The sequence below is a fragment of the Haliaeetus leucocephalus genome, unplaced genomic scaffold (genome assembly GCF_000737465.1).
Source record: "Haliaeetus leucocephalus isolate CR32 unplaced genomic scaffold, Haliaeetus_leucocephalus-4.0 Scaffold92, whole genome shotgun sequence".
Lineage (NCBI taxonomy): Eukaryota > Metazoa > Chordata > Aves > Accipitriformes > Accipitridae > Haliaeetus > Haliaeetus leucocephalus.
Window position 1 is genome coordinate 3,785,545 of NW_010972528.1, and position 21,660 is coordinate 3,807,204.

Genomic DNA, 21,660 nt, shown 5'->3' on the forward strand with positions numbered 1-21,660 from the left:
GCCGCCGTGCTGCTGGGCACCCCCGGGGCGCTGCGGGCGGCGCTGCGGCGGCGCTTCCTGGCCCTGGGGCGGCTGCGCTGGATGGTGCTGGACGAGGCGGACGCCCTGATGGACGACTCCTTCTCGGAGGCGCTGGAGGAGATCCTGGCGCACGCCCCCCTGGCCGCTGGAGCCCCCGGGCCGGCCGGCCCCGGGGAGGCGAGGACCCAGGTGGTGGTGGTCGGGGCCACCTTCCCGGCGGGACTGAGCCAGACGCTGGGGAAGTTCACCGACGTGGGCCGGTTTGTCATCCTCGCCACCCAGAGCCTGCACCGCCTGCCGCCCCACGTCCAGCAGAAGTTTGTCCGCCTCAAAGGCCGGGACAAGCTGCCCGAACTGCTGCAGCTACTCAAGGAGCGCCCAGCGTCCGGCGGGGCTGTTCTCGTCTTCTGCAACAGTGCCAGCACCGTCAACTGGCTGGGCTATATCCTGGATGACCACAAAATCAAGCACCTGAGGCTGCAGGGACAGATGTCGGCAGCTGCCAGAGCCGGCATCTTTGCCTCCTTCCAGAAGGGTGACGTGTCTGTCCTTGTCTGCACTGACCTTGCCTCGCGGGGGCTGGACACCGGCAGCGTGCAGCTAGTGGTCAACTATGACTTCCCAGACACCCTGCAGGACTACCTGCACCGCGTGGGGCGAGTTGGACGCGTTGGAAGCAAGGCGCCTGGAGCTGTGGTTAGTTTTGTCACCCATCGGTGGGATGTGGACCTGGTGCGGAAAATAGAGACTGCAGCCCGGAAGAGGACAGGTCTCCCAGGCATGGACTCCTCCATTAATAAGCCTCCACCTAAAGGAGGTTGATTCAGGTTGCCAAGCAGTAATAAGTGGCCTGGTAGGGACTACGCTTGAAGTCATTGAGGCAGAGGGAATGAGCTTCTGTGTGTAAACTAGACTGAAAGAACAGAGAATTGAGTTTCAGAACCAGGTGATCAGGTTAACTTCGTGCACTGTTCTGGAAGCTGCAATAGTCATTTCCATAGGCATCAGAACTCGGGACTTTCCAAAAAGAAGCTAGTAAGTAAGTAAGAAAATGCCTTTGGAGAAGACTGAATAATGATCTCCTCAGTTGATTTTGTTTAATTTTGTTGAGACCTTTAACTTGAATTCAAATCAGAATGAGAGTGTGCCTGTATGCTGTGCAGCTCTGTTGCATTTCATTGCTTCCCACCAGCAGCAGCTAAATATTCATTACTAAAAATTAAAAATTACTACTGTGGCAGGAAAAAAAGGAAAATTTTTCCTAACTTTGATAAAACTTTCACCAATTACAGATACATGTAGAAAGACTAAAGGACAAATTATATTTGATTTTCTTGTGATGCGGCAGTTCATTCAGAGAATTCTAGACCAGATACCTCTAAAGTTTGGTGGGAACGAGAAGGCACAATAAAGCTTGAGGCTTTTTCACTGTCTTAATTTGTCATTTTATGGTTACCTTTCACTGAGAAAGGACATCTTGCTGCTTCATGTTCTGTTAAATAATATTTTAAAAAGCTTTTAAGTGTTTTCTGCTCATTTTTTCTAGATGCTATGGTGACATGTCCAGTCTCTGAAATGATTGTAAAAACAATAAAAAAACCAACCCATCCAAAAAATGCCACCTGTTGAAGGAAAGACGTGTGTTGACTCATAGGTTCTAAAGGCTCACAGGTAACAGAGTACAAGATTTCTTTTGAATATCATGCCATTGTTCTTTTCTGCTTTAAACCAAAAGAACTAAAGTGAGCCTGGAGTTATTTCATATCTAGCTGCTAGTTTGTGTCCGTGGTAAATAATCACACAAAAATAGCATTTTAGTTCTGATTTCTATTGCAGTGATTTATCACCGCCTTTTCTTTTAGTGGTTGTTTTTCCCATGCTATCCACTTTAGCCTGTGCTAAAACTCAGTATGCAGAAATAGTAAACTGTTAAATGAGAAGATCACAGCATAGTATCTAAATCATTGGTTTCAGAGGAAATAAGGCACTGGAGCTACTCTTAGTATACTGAGAGTAAAAACTAAAACAGAAAACTTTCACAGATAATCACTTAAGGATAAGGCTATATAACCTTATACTGGAAATTGTACACACGTACTCTTCACGTTGCACAGTTTAGGGGCTTTTAGGGGAAGTTACAAGCTGCAGTAAAATTATTTAATACAATACAAAGCTTTCAACTTTATCGAAATACAGTGGAGGACTGATCCACTCGGAGACTGGAAACCTTTATATTTTGGACCCATTCATTGCACGGATACTTGCCTCTCATCTGCAGTTCGTTTAACTGCGAATCAGGCAATGTATGTGTCCACAAGCAGAAGCTTACTGTTCATGTATAGGAATAGGGTAAATCCTTAAACAGAAAGCTGGGAACAATATAGTATTATAATTTACAGATGATCCTATTTCCATTTGTTAATATGCATCTTCCGTTGTACCAGGTCCTCTCAACGGCTGAGAAATAGCTTCCTTTAACTGTAGACACACAGATTAAATGAGATAAATTGTATTCAAGAAACTCCAAGTAAGAAATTTTAATATTTGCTTTCCTGCTTTGCCTAAGCAATTTCAGGCTGACTCTACTCTGTCTCAAGTGTCATATAATTTGAATCTGATGTTTTTCAAAGCTGTAGCGCTTTACTGTATTGGCATAAATACCAAGTTACTACCTGCTTCATAGAGTGTCTTTCATTCCTGAGGCAGCTGGTGATGGTGACTGTGCTTCTCAGTTCAACATACAGAGTCGCCCTTTTAAGTTTCTGAGGAAAATTGTTGCTTGGGATCTGGGATGTCCAGTTTCAAGTATTTGTCTTCTCATATAGCTGTTATACAGGACTAAATCAGTCAATTGGTCAGGCTAAAATTTTTTAACTGTTGCAGATGTTGTGTATTGTAATACTTTGCTCTGTTACCTACAGTTTCCAGCTAAATAATGCAACCAAAGTTAACCACAGTTAAATGATGTCACATAAACAATAACTTCTGACACAAGATCCATGGTCAAACTATGTGGCAATGGTCATTCATAGTTAGTGCATCTGCTTAATTTGGTAATAAGAGAGTATTTTTTTTCTTGAGTTAAAATATGTGGAAGGAAAATGGGAGGAAGGTTGAATTCTGATAAATTACCCAGGCTATAAAAGGCAGTGTGGGCATACTTGACACTGAGATACAAAATACACATGTTAAAAATGAATGATTGGTGTATTACACGTTACAGAAATCAATTGTATGTGTTCTGATGGCCATAACAAGAGATGCTGAAGATGTTCTACAAGGTTATATTTGGATATTTTTGTTACATTTTTTAGACGTATAATTTGTAGTTTAACTTCTGTAACTCACTTTTAAAAACTCAGCAACGTAGTCTATGAATCTGGAATCGTGTTACAGTGAATCCCATGACAGGTCAGTCTGGAGTGCAGCACGTGATATTATCAAATTAGACAACACAGTGAAATAATAAAGTTCTTTCAGCCATATGCTTCTTAATTTTGAAGTAATATGCACTTTATATATTTACAAACAGTAACCTTGAACTTCGTACAAATGCTCTAAACTGATCATTGCTAGGGCACTGTTCATCAAAACAGTTCATCAAAAAAACCCAAACCCAACCCCACAAACCTTTTGCCATTTATATACTAAAGTGGCCAATAAAAAGCTCTGGGTAGATATACTTAGAGAACACTATATTTACCAATAAAGCCTTTTGTAAACATTACTTTCAACAAAACCACAGTTCTTTTAAGCATATATTGAGAAATACTACTTTCCTACTGTTGCACACAGAGACAGTTACTGGAGCCAGTGATTAACAGCAGTAATTACATTCAGGAGCGCAGAGACATTCAAACCCTGGGATATATAAGCTGATACAGAGCCACCAAATGCAGATATCCACATCACTGACACATGTCATGTGAAAGGTTTTACTACCCAATAGGTAAATACTATAGCAAAGCCTTCAAGGAGATTTAGAGACCCTATCACAGCTGGCGAGCTAAAAATACATGTAGCTCGCATGCGGTCAGACTTGTTTCAGAAACAAAGACATATTAAAAGACTTTTTAGTTTGGCTTTTCCCAAACTGCTTTTCAGTGCTCTCTAAATGTCACATCACTCATTGTTCACATCCTAATGGCTGACTCCACACATAATTAACTGCTCTTTTCTTGTCTGTCCATATTCTACCTTCTGTGTAACTTATTTTAGACTTTATGGGCATAACTACAACTGCATACGAGTTCTATCTTATTGGCCCTACAAGGACATTCAGGTAGTTCTGTTGCACATAGCCCAGTGCCTAGCAAGGTACCCTAGGACAAGCTGTGTCAAGTGTCCTAACAGCCAGATGGAAAAATGCCTCTTACCACTCCCGTGATCTGACAAAGTCCACTTTTTTTCAGGCTGCACTGCTCTCTGAAATGCACTTGTATACCTCTTTTCCCCAGACAGCACCCTTTCCCTTCCTCTTCCTCCTGAAATGTATTTGGGAGCACAATTTACACATTAGCAGTCAAGTGCGTGGTAGAGAAGTTCTCCATGCGTATTCTAACCAGTTTCTCAGTGGGAACCGGCTGCAGGAAGAACTTGCAGGTGAAGACTTGCCGGCAGGCCTTGCGGAAGTTTTCCAAGAGGAAAGCGTAAATGATGGGGTTGATGCAAGATTTCCCATAGGCTAAGCAGTGAGAGATGATGCAGAAGGTGAAGGAGATGTTGTTCAGCGGAAACTGCCCAAACTTTGCCCACATCATGATGATGTGGTGGGGCAGCCAGGAGAGCAGGAACGTGGCAATCACGAGAAGCATTGTCTGTGCTGTCTTGAAAAAGGCAAGATCGCATATTAAATGGTCACAGTGATCAAGTCAGTCTGTAGTATGAGTGAGTTTGCCTTTCTCTGTCAGTAGTGAAGGCAGTGTGACACAGGCAACACTGATGACTGCCAGGTGGGCAAATTATGACAATATGAAGAAGGATGCTAAAACCCAACACTCCTCCCTGGAAAACAAGGATTGCCTAGTTTTGGCTCAAGCAAATAACTATAGGCACTGGAGATAGTGCCCATTAAACCTCAAACAATACAGAGGCTGCAGCAGTAATGCTAACTATGTTACGTGGAAGAGTGGAAATAATATTCCCTAACATGTGGAGGCTGAGGAACATTAAGACTATTGAAAATAACTGCAGGGGAACATGCCAGTGAGAGGAGTAACAAAGACTGACCTGAGGAGAAAGATTTTTCCAGTAGCTTCCTTCTTATGGGAAAAAAAACCAAGAAAAACAATGCATGAAGGATTTTTTTTTTTTTAAATATGCAGTGCTCTTTGGTTAGAAGTATTCCTAGCTAGACAGTTACCTGAGGGAGGCTCACTGCGCCTGTGGGATCGCAGCCCGTGTGCTGGCTGGGTTACAGGTGTGCCCTGGCAGCGCTCGCTCTCCAGTCAGGCTGGCCAGTTGCCATCGCAAGCTGTCATTTGTAAGCCCCAAAGCTTGACCTGAGGTAAATTTTTCCCAAAACCGGTGTCCTTCAAAGTCACCATCCAAAATGAAGGTTAATGTGAGGTGAGCTGCTGACTGCAGTTGTGGTAGCCCCACAGCTGGGGAAGAAGAACGAGGGATGAGGTAGTGCCTTGGGAGGGCTGAGGAACATTTAATCAGTGGTTATAATGGCTACACCTAGCAGTTGTTTTGTCTGCTAGAGCAGGCCTGCAGGATTTCGTATCTCATTTCAAAGCACTCTGTAGCATTCTATCTCTATACCTGTTATGCTAAAATGCATAAATAGAAGTTAAAAAGACTCAGGCGTACATATATCTAACACCAAAGCTGGAATGATCTTTTAGGAAAAGGGAGACCTTTTTTCTTTCTCAGCCCCCCAACAGTGAATACAACAGCTGCTGCAAAACCTTTGTATGTTCTCTGACTTTTCTGCAGTATTGCACAGTTGGCATGACTTGCCAAATTAACCATGTCTCCCAGGCAGTATTTCAGTGATGACTCAGGTGGCTGGGTAGAGCTGGTCTCAGGAAGGAGATTTTTTGGATTCCCATTAAACTGGGAGGGCATTTAATGGGTGGTTTCTTCCTCTCTTGATACTCTCTGTGGCTGTGTGCTTTGGGTGAGGTGGAAATTGCAGCATGTTTTAGTAAGTCTGCCCCTCTATGGCATATGCTTGGCCTTGTTGGAAATGTAATAAGAGGAAAATAAGGAAATTAGGAGTACCAGAATTAATGAAGCAAGGTTTCCTAAGGAATCATGTCTTTGATGGGTTCTCTGGTGCCCTAAAAGACAGTAGTGATACAACTGAAATACTTCTCAGACCATTTGCAGTCTTTCCCTTGTCAGTGGCTCTCCAGGTATTTAATAGAGTTTCACTCATCTAGAGACTACTTCAGTGATGCATTTTTCTGTCTTCCTGTATCAGTGAGTTAGGTATCATGTTCATGAATGTATACTGGCTAACGGAAGGCTTCTGTATTGCAGACTAACTACCAAGATCATGTTCTGGAGTTCATGACAGCATGGAGAAATGACAGCATGCTCCAGGGAAGAGCAGAGTGACGTTACTTCATAGCAGAAAGAATATAAGGTGATTAGATCTTGGTGCATAACATCTGGGATTGTAGCGACTGCACTCATACATGAGAACAGTGGGAGACACTGCTAAAATATTTATAAACAAGTCTTATGTTTGTTATGTGACTTGTTCGAAAGCGCTGGAGATACAGGGTGAAACTGGAGGAAATATATTTGTCTTCCAGGTGCTTCTGTTTCATTTTAGTAACTGTCCTATAATGCTCTTGAAGTTTTCTAAGATTATTTAGAAATTTAAATACCTTTTGTTTTGATTTTTTTTTTTTAATGTCAAAATACTTGAGAAGTCACTTGCAGGTCTAGGAAGCTGCTACACTTATGTGTTCAGATATAGTTCTTTATTATATATCTGGCTAGGGCTTACTTTAGCTAGACAACTGGAGTTGGAGCAGGACCTTCATATTATGCTGACCTTCCTAAGTAACAGTATTAAAACCTGCAAAACATGAGGGCATACTAGAATTCTAATTATCGTTTATAACATACATTTAATCTGATCTTATATCTGAGTGAATCACACTAAAATGTTTAAAGTATATTCTGCTTACTAGGACACTAGTAATGTGGGGGAAGGCTAAAATGTGCTTTACATGGCAACTGCTTTTCCTTCTACTTGTTTAACCCTGAAGAAAAATCAACTGCATGATAAAGAGGGGTTTTCTCTATGTTGGACAGACACCATCTTTACTCTGTTTACATACGGACTGCAGTAATGATCTGCAATAAAAACATGTGATTATTGAAGTGGAAAAACGTGTTTGGATATGAGCCAAAAGTACCACCTTCATTTGTTTTAGCTATATTAACAAGCCAGTTAAATCTGTTAACCTGTCTAGGAAGTTGTTATTGCATCAGATCAAGATTGCTCTGCAGATAAGAGAAAACATTTGCCTATAATACAAGTTAAAAAAAAAAAAGAAGGGATTTCTGTCAAATAGGTCTCTCAAGTAAGTCTGTACGAATTTTGAAAGGCAATAACCAGTAGGGTCATCCTGTACCTGGCATACTTCAGGTGCTTCCTTGTTTCGCCTACTAGAATGCTATATGACATACGAGGTGACAAAGCAAGTTCTCATGTGAGTGAACAACCTCAGCTCTCAAACGTCCCCAAACTGGCCACACTGGGAACCAGATGCTGTCCTTAAAAAATATACTGGTATGATTAGAAGTTGATGGAACTAAAAGACACAGATGTAGTGGTCTTGTGGGGTCTAGCTTGTCTATGTGGTATGATGGGTACTGAAGAAATCATGAATAAACAGGTCCCATCCTTAGCTTTCACCAGCGATAATCGTGCTACTTTTTTGCACTCTATCAATGTTAAGTAGCTTAGGCTTGTTACCAAGGCAACCTTTCATAGCATCCTTCTGCTTAAATTAGGGGGCTACAAGCACTGAAATATTCTTTTGAATAAGGGATATATACCTAGATTTTTTTTCCTTTTATTGTGAAGTAACAAACTGCACATTTAACATAGGCCTTGCTATTAAAAAATGGGCTTGCGATTGCTAGGTATTAGCACAAAGCTGTTTCTAAGGTCCAGCTATTTAGGATTTTGCAGGTGGAATACATAGACAATACTAGAGCAATAATATATATAATTCATGACTCAAGAAACATGTTTTGCAGATGGAACTTGTGACTGTTTTTTCAAGTTGGGGAATATCTAGTTAAGATAGAGGAAACTGAAACAAAACATTATGTTGGGCTTTTAATGTGGTAACTTTGTTGTAGCTAAGACTAATGTTAATATAGAGTGTGGCCAGCTGTGGAGGACTGATCCAAACAGCTTTTGTACTGTTTGAGTTTGTTCAGTGAGCTATGATAATTTGCATAGTTAATGGATTACTGTTGGTCCAGCTGTGCCCAGTTAATGCTAGCCTTCTGGTTCATCTCCAAAGGTTCAGTGGGTCCGTAATAGATATGTACAATGGCCACTACTGGATTATCTAATTGTCTCTTAATACTCCTAGAAGTCTTTCAAGCAGCTCCACAAAATAACTTAGTGCATTATTTGTTGTACAGACAAAGTAAGTGTGCTTAAGCTATACAGTGAATCAATAGCATGATGGGAAATAGAGACTGGGAGAGGCAAATATTTTTGTTTGTCAAATAAATAGAAAAACTCCTCTCTTATTTCCTCCCCCTTATTGTTTCTGCCATGCATAGATTGTCTAGAATTTACTTGGTTATTCTTTTGTTATCTTTATAGGTGATCTGAATCTCATTTATGCTTTCCTGCTTTTCTTTGTTTTCCCTTTGACTCTTTTCAGCCCTGGACAAACTATTTCTTGCTTTTAGCCTTCCCCTATCCTTCAAAAACCGATGGGAAATGCATTTAAAATGCTTTTTGGGGGAGATGCCTCATTCTGGAGGATGATGAAGTCTTTAGCGTTTAATTGTGTTTGGAGCTTTGTCCTCAATAAGCTTCTAATGAAGCTGCCTCAACTTGTCAGGCAACTTGTCAAGGGCAAAAGTAAGATTGCCCTGTAATGAGTCAAATGCTTTGAGTATTCCATGGATTTACCTATTTTTGGCAGAACTACCTGATACTTTAGATTAATAAACACTCCTGAGATTAAAATATACAGTGGACAGAGCAGTCTAAAGGCAGAGAGCTTGTCACTTCCCTGATCTAGTAATAGTTTGAGACAGCTAGCTGCACATCTTTTTTCAGAACTGATCAGACTGTCCATTCGTACTGTGTACCTCAGCCACACAGAAATGGGGAAGAACATTCAATGAGGTTTTTATTAAACAGTACATTCTCACTAGCCTGCAGAAAAAACTGGGCTTTGTTAGTGAGACAACTGCTGTTTTCTGAATATGGTAGAAGTTTTTTTCTCTTTTTTTTTCTTCCATGATTCTGAAGGAAGAAGCATAAATAAGCCTATGCCTGTTCTTCCACACTGTCTTATCAGCAAATAACAACTCACCCTTCCTTTATTACTGCTCTGTGGGAGGGTGGGGGATATAATGAACTTATTTTGGACTTTGGGTCATCCTTCCCCTTATTCCCCGAAACTAGTTTCAATTAATAATGTTCTGCTGTGACTCCAAAGGCAGACTTATTCTAGCTAGTGTTGCTTCTTCACACCATACCATACTTCCTCAGCCTTTGTGTGGGGGCCAGGACTTTTCTCTTGACTAATACAAAGCCTATCTGATGATGTGTTTTACTGATAAATTCTTTTCTCTTGTTATGCTCGTCTCTAACTTGCATCTCCTTTTCCCTAAAGTTTGAGAGACAATTGGTGCACATTTTGATTGCCCCAGACTTGATTTGGGTAAGCTACAGAGTTTCAGACTTGGCTATGTATTGTACTTTTACTGTAGTGAAGGCTTGGCAAAGAAGTAGTGACCCATGGTGCCCTAAGCTTTTGCTTTCAGATATTGCAGATACACTGTGTCAGTGCCCAGGAAGGACGTGTGGCTTAGCACAATCTACCACTGTACTGCTGCAGGTACTTACCAACTTCTGAGGAAAGCAATTTTGTGGCTTTAGATTCTGGGATCCTCTGTTTTCTGAAGACAGAAATCAGTCAACAGCATCCCTTTGCTCCAAGTCCCTCTTTAAGCCGATGTGCAAAGTGAAAACCATCAGTTTCTTCTCTCCTGGTGCCAGGTTCTTCTCTCCTTTGTTCACAAATCCAACTCCCCCTGATGCATTTGCAAACATCCTTTACCTTTCTACCTGTAAAGTTCTAACAGAAAGGTCCCAAAGCACAATTTGATCTCCAGAAACACGCTTATAGTTTAGTGATAAACACAGTTTCAAACTGCTTATTCAAAAAAACACCATACCTATTCTTAACTAACTTAAATGTTGGGTAGCAGCTTCCTCTGCTTTGGAGCAAATGCATCTGTTAATTACTTCTGAAGCACTTCTCACTGCCCTTTGGTCTTTTTTATTACACTTGAGTGTAATACTAGTCTTCAGTGGTCTGAAAAGAACACTGGAAATGTTCTTTTTCACTGTTCTGTATTTTCTTTCTTGCAGTCAGAGATGGCAGCTGGCTGTCATGAAGAAGAGGAGGGATTGAAGCAAACGGATTTTCAGTTGTTATCAGTTCATTTTGTCAACTTGCATAGTGCGCTGAGGTGGACTCTTCATTTCTCATCAGCTTGCTTGCAGTGTTCCAACTGCTCATCTGCAAATCTCTCACTCTGTGATTATGTCACTAATCTCCACTGTTGATGCCCTTAATAGTTACTCACTTTGTATTCATAAATGCCTATGAGCATTATGATATTCCTATTATCCACTAATTGGTAATGATGCTCTCTATTCCTGCTGTGCTAGGCTTTTGTTAGCAAAACAATTTCCAGGATTTCACTTCTGATTAATATTCTTTTGCTGGATGGATCCCAGGGTCTCCCATGCTCCTTTGCTGTACTTACTGCTGTTCAGGTGCCAACGCCTTGAACATTGCATTCATTAAATCCATATGAAAACCTTCTATTTGTGCAAACAGAAGCCAAAGATATAGTTCAGCATATAGGAAAGCAGTTACAGTGCAAATTTTGTCTGCCTCACTTGGCCAAGATGTTCAGGAATACCTGTCTACCTTAAAGGAATTCTGTGTGTGTTACCTCAAGCTGTTGTATGACCTTCAAAATGCAGTGCTCCAGGGAGTGTCCCAAATCAACTCTGTATGTATTTGTGTTTACTTAGCTCTGGGACCAATGAACAGCTAATTTGCATGTAGGTAAATATAAGGTGGTGAATATATGAGCTGAGGAAGAAAACAATCAGCTTCATAGAGAGACATGTGCTTTGAACTGACTGTTACAATTTTGGAGCAAGATCTTGGGCTTATGATAGTTTTGTGAACAGCTTAGTTCTCAAGTAGTGGCTAGAAAAGGATAAAATTAAAAAAAGGTAATAAAATAAGGCAAATAAAACTTTAGGAATTATTAGGAAAAGAATAGAGAATAAAACAAGAGACTGCTCTCCCACCAGGTAAGCATGGTTCACCTTTCTGTTGTAGCTAAAAAATAGAAAAGCATAGTACTAATTTGTTAGCTTTAAATGGCTCAATTGGTCTGTTAATTAGGTTCCACAAGGTTCCACAACTTCTATTGTCCTTTCAAGGGAGCTTTCACATCCCCAGAAATGTTCTTAAACTTGAAAAAGCATTTCAGATTGCTCAGTTTGCAAGTTTTGTTATTAGTTCTTTAAAGATGTACAGGACAAAAGTGAGTAAACATTGAGGAACCCTGATGTGCTCCAGAGGCCGGTAAAACACCACAGGGCCATTTAATGATCAGAATAGACCTTGGTTTACATTAGTTTCCATTGTTAAATCATCTTATTTACTGCAAATGTATATTCAGAGTTCCTAGGGCTGGGCTCTTATGAAACACTTTTCAACTCTGTCAGACAGGGAGTTGTTAACTTTACTGAAGCCAAATTATAGACTTGCTGTACTCTGCGTAATGCAGAAAGGAAGTAACAGAACTGAAATATACTTTATTTGTAATAGAGCAGTGCACAGGATTTCTGGCCTCAAGAAACAATTATCCAAAACTGCAAAGGGGAATCCTGCAGCATCACATCATCTCAATTTTAAGGTTGCCAAACTTCTGCAGCTAGTGTGGCATTAAATGGGGAAGCAGACTGTCATGTATTTCTTCTGCAAGCACAGTCTTAGTTCATCATGCAGAATTTCAGCCTAAGCTTGCAAAAAGTCCTAAACTTCTTCCTTGATCTAATACACATATATTACATATAAATGGAAAAGCATACTAAATTGAGCATGTCCAACATTGACGTGTAGATGGCAAACATATGTAAAAATCTGCAAAGTAGGAATCTGAATTAAAGGTCAAACTCTTTTGATAATGGAATATGAAGTCAGGATGCAACAAACTTTGTGCAAGGGAAATTTTGGCAAAGTTTCAAGTATGCATAAATTGAAAAAGCTGCTGTAGTTTGAACATAACCATGCTGTAACTTAAAAGCTTACAAATTGCAACCCAAGCACAAAACTTGTTTTTTTTCTTTTTACTTTTTTTTTGTCATGTACGTGCCTGGGAGATTGTATGTGATATGTCATCTGTAGGATTCTGTTAAAGACAAACTTGTTCTTTTCAGTGAGTGTTTGGACACTGACTTGGAGGGGGCAGCTCTCAGAGGTCTCTGGGTTATTCATAAACTGGGTCCATTCAGGCAAAATGTGTTTGTAATTAACTTTACAATCATGTATTTAAACATTGCCCACAAGTAGGTTGGCCTTAGAAAACAGGGCCCTCCTATCTGTCCTTCTAGCCCCTACATATCTTCAAATAACAAAACTTTCAATACAATAGTGTGGCAAATGGACTAGCGATAGACAGCAGAAAGATCACAATGGAAGAAAAGGGAAAGGTGACTTTGCAAACATCATGCACAGAATGAAATCCACACTGGAACCTCAGGTATATCTTATGGCAATGTTTGGGAGACAACAGCAGGGTCTTCAGATCCTGCTGAAGTGAAGCCTGGCATTTAAGACTTATTTAGAGAAGATGCTTTATATACCAGTGTTCACTGGGAACTTTTTGATAAGGCTCACTTGAGGGGAAATTGGGTGGCAGTGCAGCTCTGTTTTAGGGGTATGTGTCAAAGCTTCTTTTAGTTGTGCAGATAGCTAAGAAACTTACAATCGTTTTAGCTTTTAACTGGGTTTTGCTTCTGTACTTGGGTAACAGACAGTACTCGGGTAACAGACTTGTCTGCATGTGCAGCTCTGCTCAGTCCTTGGGCAGCTGGTGCTCCTCTGCTGGGTGCAGACAGCCCACACCAGCTAAGCCTGTACGGAAGGCTGAGCACAGTGCTGTGGGTGCAGGCACTGGAAAACCACGCTGTGTCAGAAAAAGGCAGAAAGAAGTGGTAGAGAAAACAAGCAAGTGAGTTCTTAGAATAACAAATTTCTAGTACTGTAGTTCGTTAAGCTTTGTTTCCATGGCTTTGATTCGTTAAAAAAAAAAGTTTGGTTGTTTGGGTTTTTTTAAAGGCATTGATACAGATTACTCTTACAATATGATCTTTAAAGGGACAGGTTGAGCTGCAGTACCAAGTATCTGGGCTCCAGTAATATGCTTCACATGCTCAGATTCAGTTAAATCCAGTATTATTTTGCTTCCTTTGCTACAGCAACTCGACTAGGAAAGTCAGGCTTATACTTGCACAACAGTGGGACTGTTCATTTGGCCATGCTATCATCATCTCTTTAGAAATTGCCCTAGGTCTGCATCTAGCAGTCTCTCTGACTTGTTCTGTAAATGTTGGCCTTATCGAGATTGACATGTTGTTTCCAGATTCACAGGATGTACTAAAAGCAGATAATATGTTGTCTCCTCTATGACCTTTCAGGTGGCTTGAATTTGGATTTGTCCCTGTAATACTTCCTTACTGCATGCATTTCTGTGCTCCGTGGCGCAAACTATGTGAATTAGGATGATGTCTCTTCTGCCTGTTATCAGTGTTTACAGGACTTGTGGGTTGAGGGAATGATATTATACTAAGACTCCAACAAAGTCACTCAAAGCTATAGATCCAGAAATAAGTAATGAAATTTTTAAAAATCTTACCCAGTATTGCCGTTTTTCTTAAAAGCAGCCTATAATGGAGAATAATAGCAGTGTGTTTTCGGCCAGTATGTGTGTGTTTGTTTATGAGAAGTCCTTTCCCTAAGCTCTATGGCATTTGCTTTGTTTCTTAACTATGTTTTATCTTGAAGTGTTCTATCTTGAGGAGTCTGTGTAGCACAAAGCAGAAGAGATCTTATAGTTCCTAAAGAGGTAAGGCAGGCAACCATTTCACTGGAAAATCTTGCTCAACAAGGGCTCTGAGTCTGCAGTCTGATTCTTTTGAGACCTTTACTCACGTATGTAGCCCAGATCTGAACAAATAGCTGTTTGCAAAATTTACTACTTATCTGTTAAAAAAACCAAACCCAAAACAACCCCAAACCCACAAACCAAACAGACAAAAAAACAAATAGGAAAAAACCCAAACAGACCAAACCCCAAACCCCTTCCGTTAGGGGTAGGAGGAGGATAATAGCCCAAGTATCCTGCTTTCTTGAAATTATAGGAGTGAAGTAGGATCTGAGTGGTCATCGTTCCAGACTGTACTCTTTTGTACCAGTATGACACTTTGTTTTCCATATCAGTGTGGTCAAGATGCACACTGTGAATTAACAGATGTGAATCAGGTAATTTTATCACCTCATACTGGAAGACTTTTGCTGTTGTGTTATGCTTTCTTTTGATAGAGCAAGGGAATTAGGGTTTAGCCACTGAAGTCACACACATATTTGAGAACAAGCTAGATGTTCTGTATATGCTAAATTAACCTTTCAAACACGGAGCAAGATTAATTTGTCAAACATATTTGAGCAAAATAAGCAAAAGCTGTTCACTTAATCTCTGATGAAGTTTATGAATGAAAATGAAACAAAACTACTTGTCATTAATAGACCAATTAAGTACGTATGAAGGAAGCTAATTTAACAGAACTGACATGCACATATGAATTTCCTGGTAGGCTCTAACGTGAAGTGTTCTTAAGAAGATCTCCTTTAAATGATTGACACTCAATGTGTTTCAAGTATATTTTGAAAGCATATGCAGGAATTGAGTGTCAACAACCTACCCAAGAAAGACTCCTTATAAAGTGCCAAGAGAAGTGGTTAAAACAAAAAGTACTTGAAATAGGTACACTGAAGATGCTGTTTGGCCTTCAGAAAGGCTAGATGAGAATTTCTACACAGAAAGTGCTGGAAGGGGACAAATTGTGGAAGATGATGTGTGTGTATATAGAGGAATGTATTTAATTTTTTCTTTCATCTGAAAGGATCACCTATTTAGTTAGGCCTAACTGTGCCAAATGAAGCAAGAATTGCTACCAGGTGTTCCAGAGTTATGGCCAGGGAAATACTTAAGGGGAGGGAGGAAGAAGTGCTGTACCATTAACTTGATTGAACAGATGAAGTCAAAGGTATTTTTTTAAGATTGGTCCTCTCAGCCATATCTAATCAGGAAACCCAAAGCTGAAGAAACTGTAGAGCTATTTTTTCACCTAACTCTACAGGTCAAATCTGAAAACAATGTAAACAGATACATTTGTAAAAGTGAGTGTCATAAATGAAATTCTGTAACTTGCTGCTTTACAAGAAAATTATAGTAGTAATTTTTGACTGTTGGTAGCATTCTCTTCAAATATAGCAAAGAAATGGGTAGTGTGCCATTCATATATAGGTAAGGAAAGACAGGATGGGAATTTAAACCAACCAAACTGTTTAGGGATTTGTTGGTGATTTTGAGACCTAAAGCAACTTTTCCAGCTTGAGAAGTCATGAAATTATTCTATGCAAAACAACAGTGCTTCTTAGCACTTTATTTGCTGTATTTTACATAATCAAAATTGTCAGCAGATCTTGGTTGCCTTTTCTCATGGTAGCTGTTAAGCATACAAGACTCTGACTGTGCTTTCTGCCTGTAGTCTGCACTATCTGCTCAGAAATGATACTCCTGGTTCTCAGATATTAATTCACAGCATATCTGTGGCAGCATCAGTGTTCATCAGAATGTCAATAGGCAAAATAAGACATGGTGTTCTTCAAGTAATCTGTTTCATCTAGGTCTGCAATACTGTCCTGGTTTCAGCTGGGATAGAGTTAACTGTCTTCCTAGTAGCTGGTACAGTGCTATGTTTTGAGTTCAGTATGTGAAGAATGTTGATAACACTGATGTTTTCAGTTGTTGCTCAGTAGTGTTTAGACTATAGTCAAGGATTTTTCAGCTTCTCATGCCCAGCCAGAGAGAAAGCTGGAGGGGCACAAGAAGCTGGCACAGGACACAGCCAGGGCAGCTGACCCAAACTGGCCAACAGTGTATTCCATACCATGTGACGTCCCATCTAGTTTAGGAACTGGGAAGTGGGGGGCAGGGATTCGCCGCTCGGGGACTGGCTGGGTGTCGGTCGGCGGGTGATGGGCAATTGCCCTGCACATCATTTGTACATTTCAATCCTTTTATTACTACTGGTGTCATTTCATTAGTGTTATTATCATTATTAGTTTCTTCTTTTCTGTTCTATTAAACCGTTCTTATCTCAACCCAGGAGTTTTACTTCGTTTCCCGATTTTCTCCCCCATCCCACTGGATGGGGGGGGAGTGAGTGAGCGGCTGCGTGGTGCTTAGTTGCTGGCTGGGGTTAAACCACAACAAATACATAGCAGCTAATTCTTGCATAATTTATTGCCTTAGAAAAGGTGACTAAAAGGATGTTTATGAGAACCTACTTGAAATTAGACGAGCTGGACTCATAATGTTAATCTCAGTAAGGTTCAGGAATAAGCACATGAACAAAGTGGTATTTGTGAGGCTTTATGCTTACTTCATGAACTCAGCAACTGAACACAGAAACCATGATCAAAAGCACTCTAAGGGGAAAAGGAAAGTAACTCCCATCAAGGACATACTGTGTGTGGTGTATTATAACTTCTATAGTCATCTTGTATTTGCAATATTATCTCACAATACCAGTTGAGTTCTATCCTTACAGGCCGTGTAGGTGCAAGATCCATTATGGACTGATACTCAAAAGTATATTACCAACAAAACTGAGTGTACGTTAGTGAATGTAATGAACCAGTAGAAACTAAATACAATCTGTAGTTAAATCTGGTTAGGATTCATAGGCATAAAGGACTGGCAAAATCTCTGTAACAGCGCTAAATCAACTAGAAGCAGCACAGACCAGACCATTAAAACCATAGCACAATATTGCAGAGGATACACCTGAAAGATGATATTATTTTTATATCAAAAACCCTTGAGTTTTGTTTGAGATGCTACTATAGCTGCTAAAGTGCATAGTTAACCTCCTAAAGTACCTCTGCTTTTTCCTGAATAGGTTGATCAAGAAGACATCTAAGTTGATGACAGCCATACATTTTTCTGTGATACCTTAGCTGCATACAGAGCATTAACCTAATAGGACTGGTTTCCTTCTGAGATAAGGAACAGATGGCTATGTTATGTTTAGGGATATACCTTTTTGTCTCCATTACAGTAAGTCTCTTCGGTGAAAGAGAATTCAATAGAGGTACTGGTTCAGGTTATTATGAGGTATAGCTGCAGCATGCTGAAAATCTAGTCTCTTGAATTCCTCATCTTGTGAGTGATCTAGATTTACAGGGGGCGTCCAGTAATGCTAGTGAATAAATCACTGGACACAACTTGTCATGCCCAGAAGTGGTTCTGTGTTTCAAAACATCTGTAGCTTGTTGCGGCTGTGGTACCAGTGTCTGTCTTTTTTTTTTTGCTGGAGTCACGTCAAAGATTTGATTTCCTGTCTTGCACCCTTTTCAACTAAATGGCCATGTTTGCTGTAATGACCTTCATTTTTGTCATAGACAGAATCATGGCAACATCTTGTAGGGCTGCTCTAATGTGGCAGGTAGCCACTGAAACTGGCCAGTGCATTGGCTGAGAGCAAATCAAAGCATTCCCTAGTCATCTCCACTGGCTGTCATGTCTGCTTGGAGGCACGCACACTGCTCATTTGGGTTGTACAGTTGCTGTGCCACGGGCACAGACTGTGACCTGACTGTCCTATCAGCAGCTAATGATAGTACTCCTTCACTTCCTGTCTTTGACTAGCCAGATAGCCTACAGTTTCACTTATCGCTGCACACTCAACAGTTATAACATTTCTGACTGAGATAGTATTTTCCCCTTTCATGTCAGGGAAATCTGATGTTGCATCGCTGGAGTCAGTGAGTTTTTCCACCTGAAAACTTCTATTAATAATGGCTTATTCACTCTAAGATTCTTAGACAGAAAAATCTTAATTCTATCCTTAACATCTTTCCCAGTAATTACTTGCAATTCTGCTTATTTCATGCAGCTTGAGCGAGGGATAACCCTGTTCTTTGGCTTGCAAAGGGATCAAACCAGGATCTGAATCTACCACCTACTTAGACGCAAACCTGAAGAAAGATCTGAAATGCAAAGTGCAGCAAAACTTAAGTACTTCAGTTTCAAAGTTCTTCATGTATTTTCCTTTGAGCTTGCTGAAGTGTACTCAAAACACCTAGATATTTTTGCAGTCTGAGTATCTTACTGGCTGCCAATGTAAAAAGATAGTATTTGTGGGATTCTATGATAGCGCAATAAATGAAAAGGCAGTCCAGCAGGTGTGTATATAGAGATCAATACAGCATTTCAATAATGGCATCATTATGTACTGTGTCTGTAAAGGTAGAACAAACTGTCAACATGAATTCTGAACCTGAGCTGAAAGATGGGTACATGAATGACACTTAAGTATGCGGATGGAGCTTGAAAAGGCTATTAGTTATTTTAGAAACCTGACATACCTATTATATTATAGTCAGTGTACAGATTAAACCAAAGATATTTACCTTCTCCTTTGATCTCTCTGACTTCTTGCAAATGTTCTTTACTTTCATATGGAGATGATATAAAACCCTGGGGAGGAAAAGGAGCAATATATTGAATGGGAAATTGAGTTGTGTATATTAGTATTTGAACTTTTCATACAAGCACCGAAAATTAAAATAATTGTTTTAGCATGACTTCAACTGAAGTTGAATTGATGCTTTGAGACTTTTAATTCTAAGCCCTCCACAGTTCTTTCTCCTTAAAGAAACAAGGTTTAGAAAAAGCATTAAAACTGCTGTGCTTCAGAAATGTAGTTCAGCATATATTAAAAGCTCAGCTGGCTCTATGCTGAAATCCACAAGTCTTTCCTTGGATTTTGAATTTTAGATTGTGCCTCAGATTATCTACATTTATTATCTAGGCTGATTATATACACAGGCAGACAGCAGGCTGCCAATACTGTACCCTGGTGTGACTGTCTTGCCGCTCCTGAACACAGCAGTAACAAATAGGGCAGTTGGAGTGGGTTCTTCTTTCAGACAGAGAGTCATAAGAAATCTTAGAGCACTGTAGGGAAATTCTCAGTTAATAACATCTAGATCAAGCTTTTGAAACCTGATTACAGCACAGCAGTAACCTGGCAATGTTTGTACTTTGGCCTTTGGAACTAACAGACTAAATTTTCTAAAGCAATTAATGAAGAAAGAAATATGTCTATTAAATGCAGCTTACCTTCCAGTTGCTGCTGTGCTCACCTAGGGCAGTAAGGGGACAAACAGCTGGCGCTACTGTGACAGAAGTTAAGAGCTCTAGTTGCTTTTTCCTCTTGTGACAAGCAAGGCCTGAGATTTAGAGATTTTTAGCTTAAATCTAAGTGCATTTCCTGTCCTTAGCACTGATGATAGCAGAACAGATTAGTATTGAAAGTAATGTATTTTTTGATTAAACAGAGATGAGCTTAAATTCCAGGAAAACTTTTTTTTTTTTTTCTCAAGAGGGTAGACTCGCAACTGACTAATGATCAGGAAGTCCAGTCTCTGGCAGTCCCATGGTACTCCACAGTAGGGTATTTATTCAGAATTCACAGAAAACTTATTCTGCATGCTAGCACAACTCATAGACTTACTATCAGTCTTAAACATGCTAAAGATCAGTAAGGGGAAACAAAAAAATTTGAGTGATAGCAATCCACAAGGAGAAAGGAAGAGATTTCTTGCTGAATAAAACTCTGATCCTAAGATCTCTTTTTGCAAGCCTCTGCAAGACACAGTGTCTGAGCTTTGTGTCCAAAAAAACAAGAGAAAGGAAAGAAAGAAATTGGGATGATGTCTTTATCTAATACTGTTTCTGTACATTGTCTGCATAGATAGTTTCTCCCTCCCTGGGTTTTTCCTCTTGCGAGGAACAAACATTTGTTATCAAGAAAGAACAAACTGAAAAATAGGAAAACCAGCAAGACTCTTTAGGGATTTGGGTGTCAGGCTGGGTGTCAACTTAGCAATTGTAATCCTTTTTGTGAGCTGTTGTAATTTCATTCTCTGTTTTCTTTCCCTCCCCCTGCCTCAGAGAAGTATTCTATACCAGGAAAGAATATGGAAAGGATTGGATCTATTATTTGTTGGCTGGGTAGCTTGAGTGTACACATCCAAGCCACCAAGAGCCTGGGAGTGATCTTTCCCTCCATTTAAACATTACTTGCCTCCCTCTCACCCACCTTGGCGTAGCAGCAGATGATGAGCACCAGGGGCAGGAGGTATCCCACCAGCAGGATGGTAATCTTGTGCATCTGCTTGGCTGTTGAATCATTTGCCCAGTGCTCCCAGCAGAAGGAGCTGTTGGGTGCTTGCTGATGACCACTCATGAGGACCTGGTGCTGGGCCACAGGGATGGCAATGAGTAGAGACAGCAGCCAAATGACAGCCATGCCGAGGGCAGTGTTGCGCTTGCTGCAGATGCAGGGTGAACACTTGGCATGGACCACAGCAATGTATCTGTCCACAGCCATAGCCACCAGAGTAAAGATGCTGACCAGCATTGTTGCCATGGCCAAGCAGTGAACCCGCTTGCAAAAGAAGGCACCGAAGATCCACTCTGGCAGGGAGTATATGGTGGCCTGGAAGGGGATGCAGAAGAGCAGAAAGGAGAAGTCTGCAATGCTCAAGTTCAGGATGAAGATATTGGTAGCACAGCATGATGGGTGTCCCCCAGGCCGGAGACACCCCAAAACAACCAACACCAAGGTGATTCCCACCATTCCCAGGAGGAAAATCAACCCAAAAAGCACCAGTACAATCACCACCTCCGGGTCGCCCCTGGTTGCTCCTGACCAGCATGTTGTGGCCCCTGTTTGGTTAGTCTCAATGCTGCACTTGCTGGTGTTGGCTCCAAGGGAAAGCACAAAGTTGTCTTCCTGCTCCCCCATGGAGCCAGGCTGCTTGGAAGGCAGGGAGCTGTCCCTGTAGCCCTGACTGCTGTTGGGCAGGTCTATGTTTGTTAGTGGTGGCCAGAGGCTGAATGCTTGGGTTTTCCAGTGCTCTGTGTCTTTCCTTAGGGGAGCAGTTTTCTTCAGGTGATTCTTCCAAGCTCTGTCTGTCTCTGGTGCAGATTCTTCCAGGAACTGGCAAAAAAGGGGGTTGAGGT

At 40.7% G+C, this 21,660-nt stretch overlaps 2 protein-coding genes across 2 annotated transcripts in view; one reads left to right on the top strand and one right to left on the bottom strand.

Moving 5' to 3' along the window:
• Nucleotides 1-1,435, top strand: part of DDX28 (DEAD (Asp-Glu-Ala-Asp) box polypeptide 28) — a 1,829-nt gene extending 394 nt beyond the window's left edge. Inside the window, exon 2 of the mRNA XM_010585220.1 lies at nucleotides 13-1,435. Within this exon, the coding sequence (XP_010583522.1) occupies nucleotides 13-843 (831 nt within the window). The 3' untranslated portion in view covers nucleotides 844-1,435. The remainder of the gene's footprint in view (nucleotides 1-12) is intronic.
• Nucleotides 1,436-4,529: 3,094 nt separating this feature from the next.
• Nucleotides 4,530-21,628, bottom strand: LOC104842426 (galanin receptor type 1-like). The gene is made up of 3 exons (XM_010584759.1): nucleotides 20,736-21,628; nucleotides 19,041-19,107; nucleotides 4,530-4,847 (listed from the first exon to the last, which is right to left on the bottom strand). Exons 1-3 carry the CDS (start codon nucleotides 21,440-21,442, stop codon nucleotides 4,530-4,532), a joined length of 1,092 nt encoding a protein of 363 aa, XP_010583061.1. The 5' UTR covers nucleotides 21,443-21,628.
• Nucleotides 21,629-21,660: the final 32 nt, after the last annotated feature.

Coding starts and splice junctions, on each gene's coding strand:
- LOC104842426 (XM_010584759.1), bottom strand. CDS start 21,442: ATGGGGGAGCAGGAAGACAACTTTGTGCTTTCCCTTGGAGCCAACACC. Junction 19,108..20,735: donor ATCATCTGCTGCTACGCCAA/GGTGGGTGAGAG, acceptor TTTCCTCCCCAG/GGTTTTATATCATCTCCATA. Junction 4,848..19,040: donor CAGAGAGATCAAAGGAGAAG/GTAAATATCTTT, acceptor GCCTTTTTCAAG/ACAGCACAGACAATGCTTCT.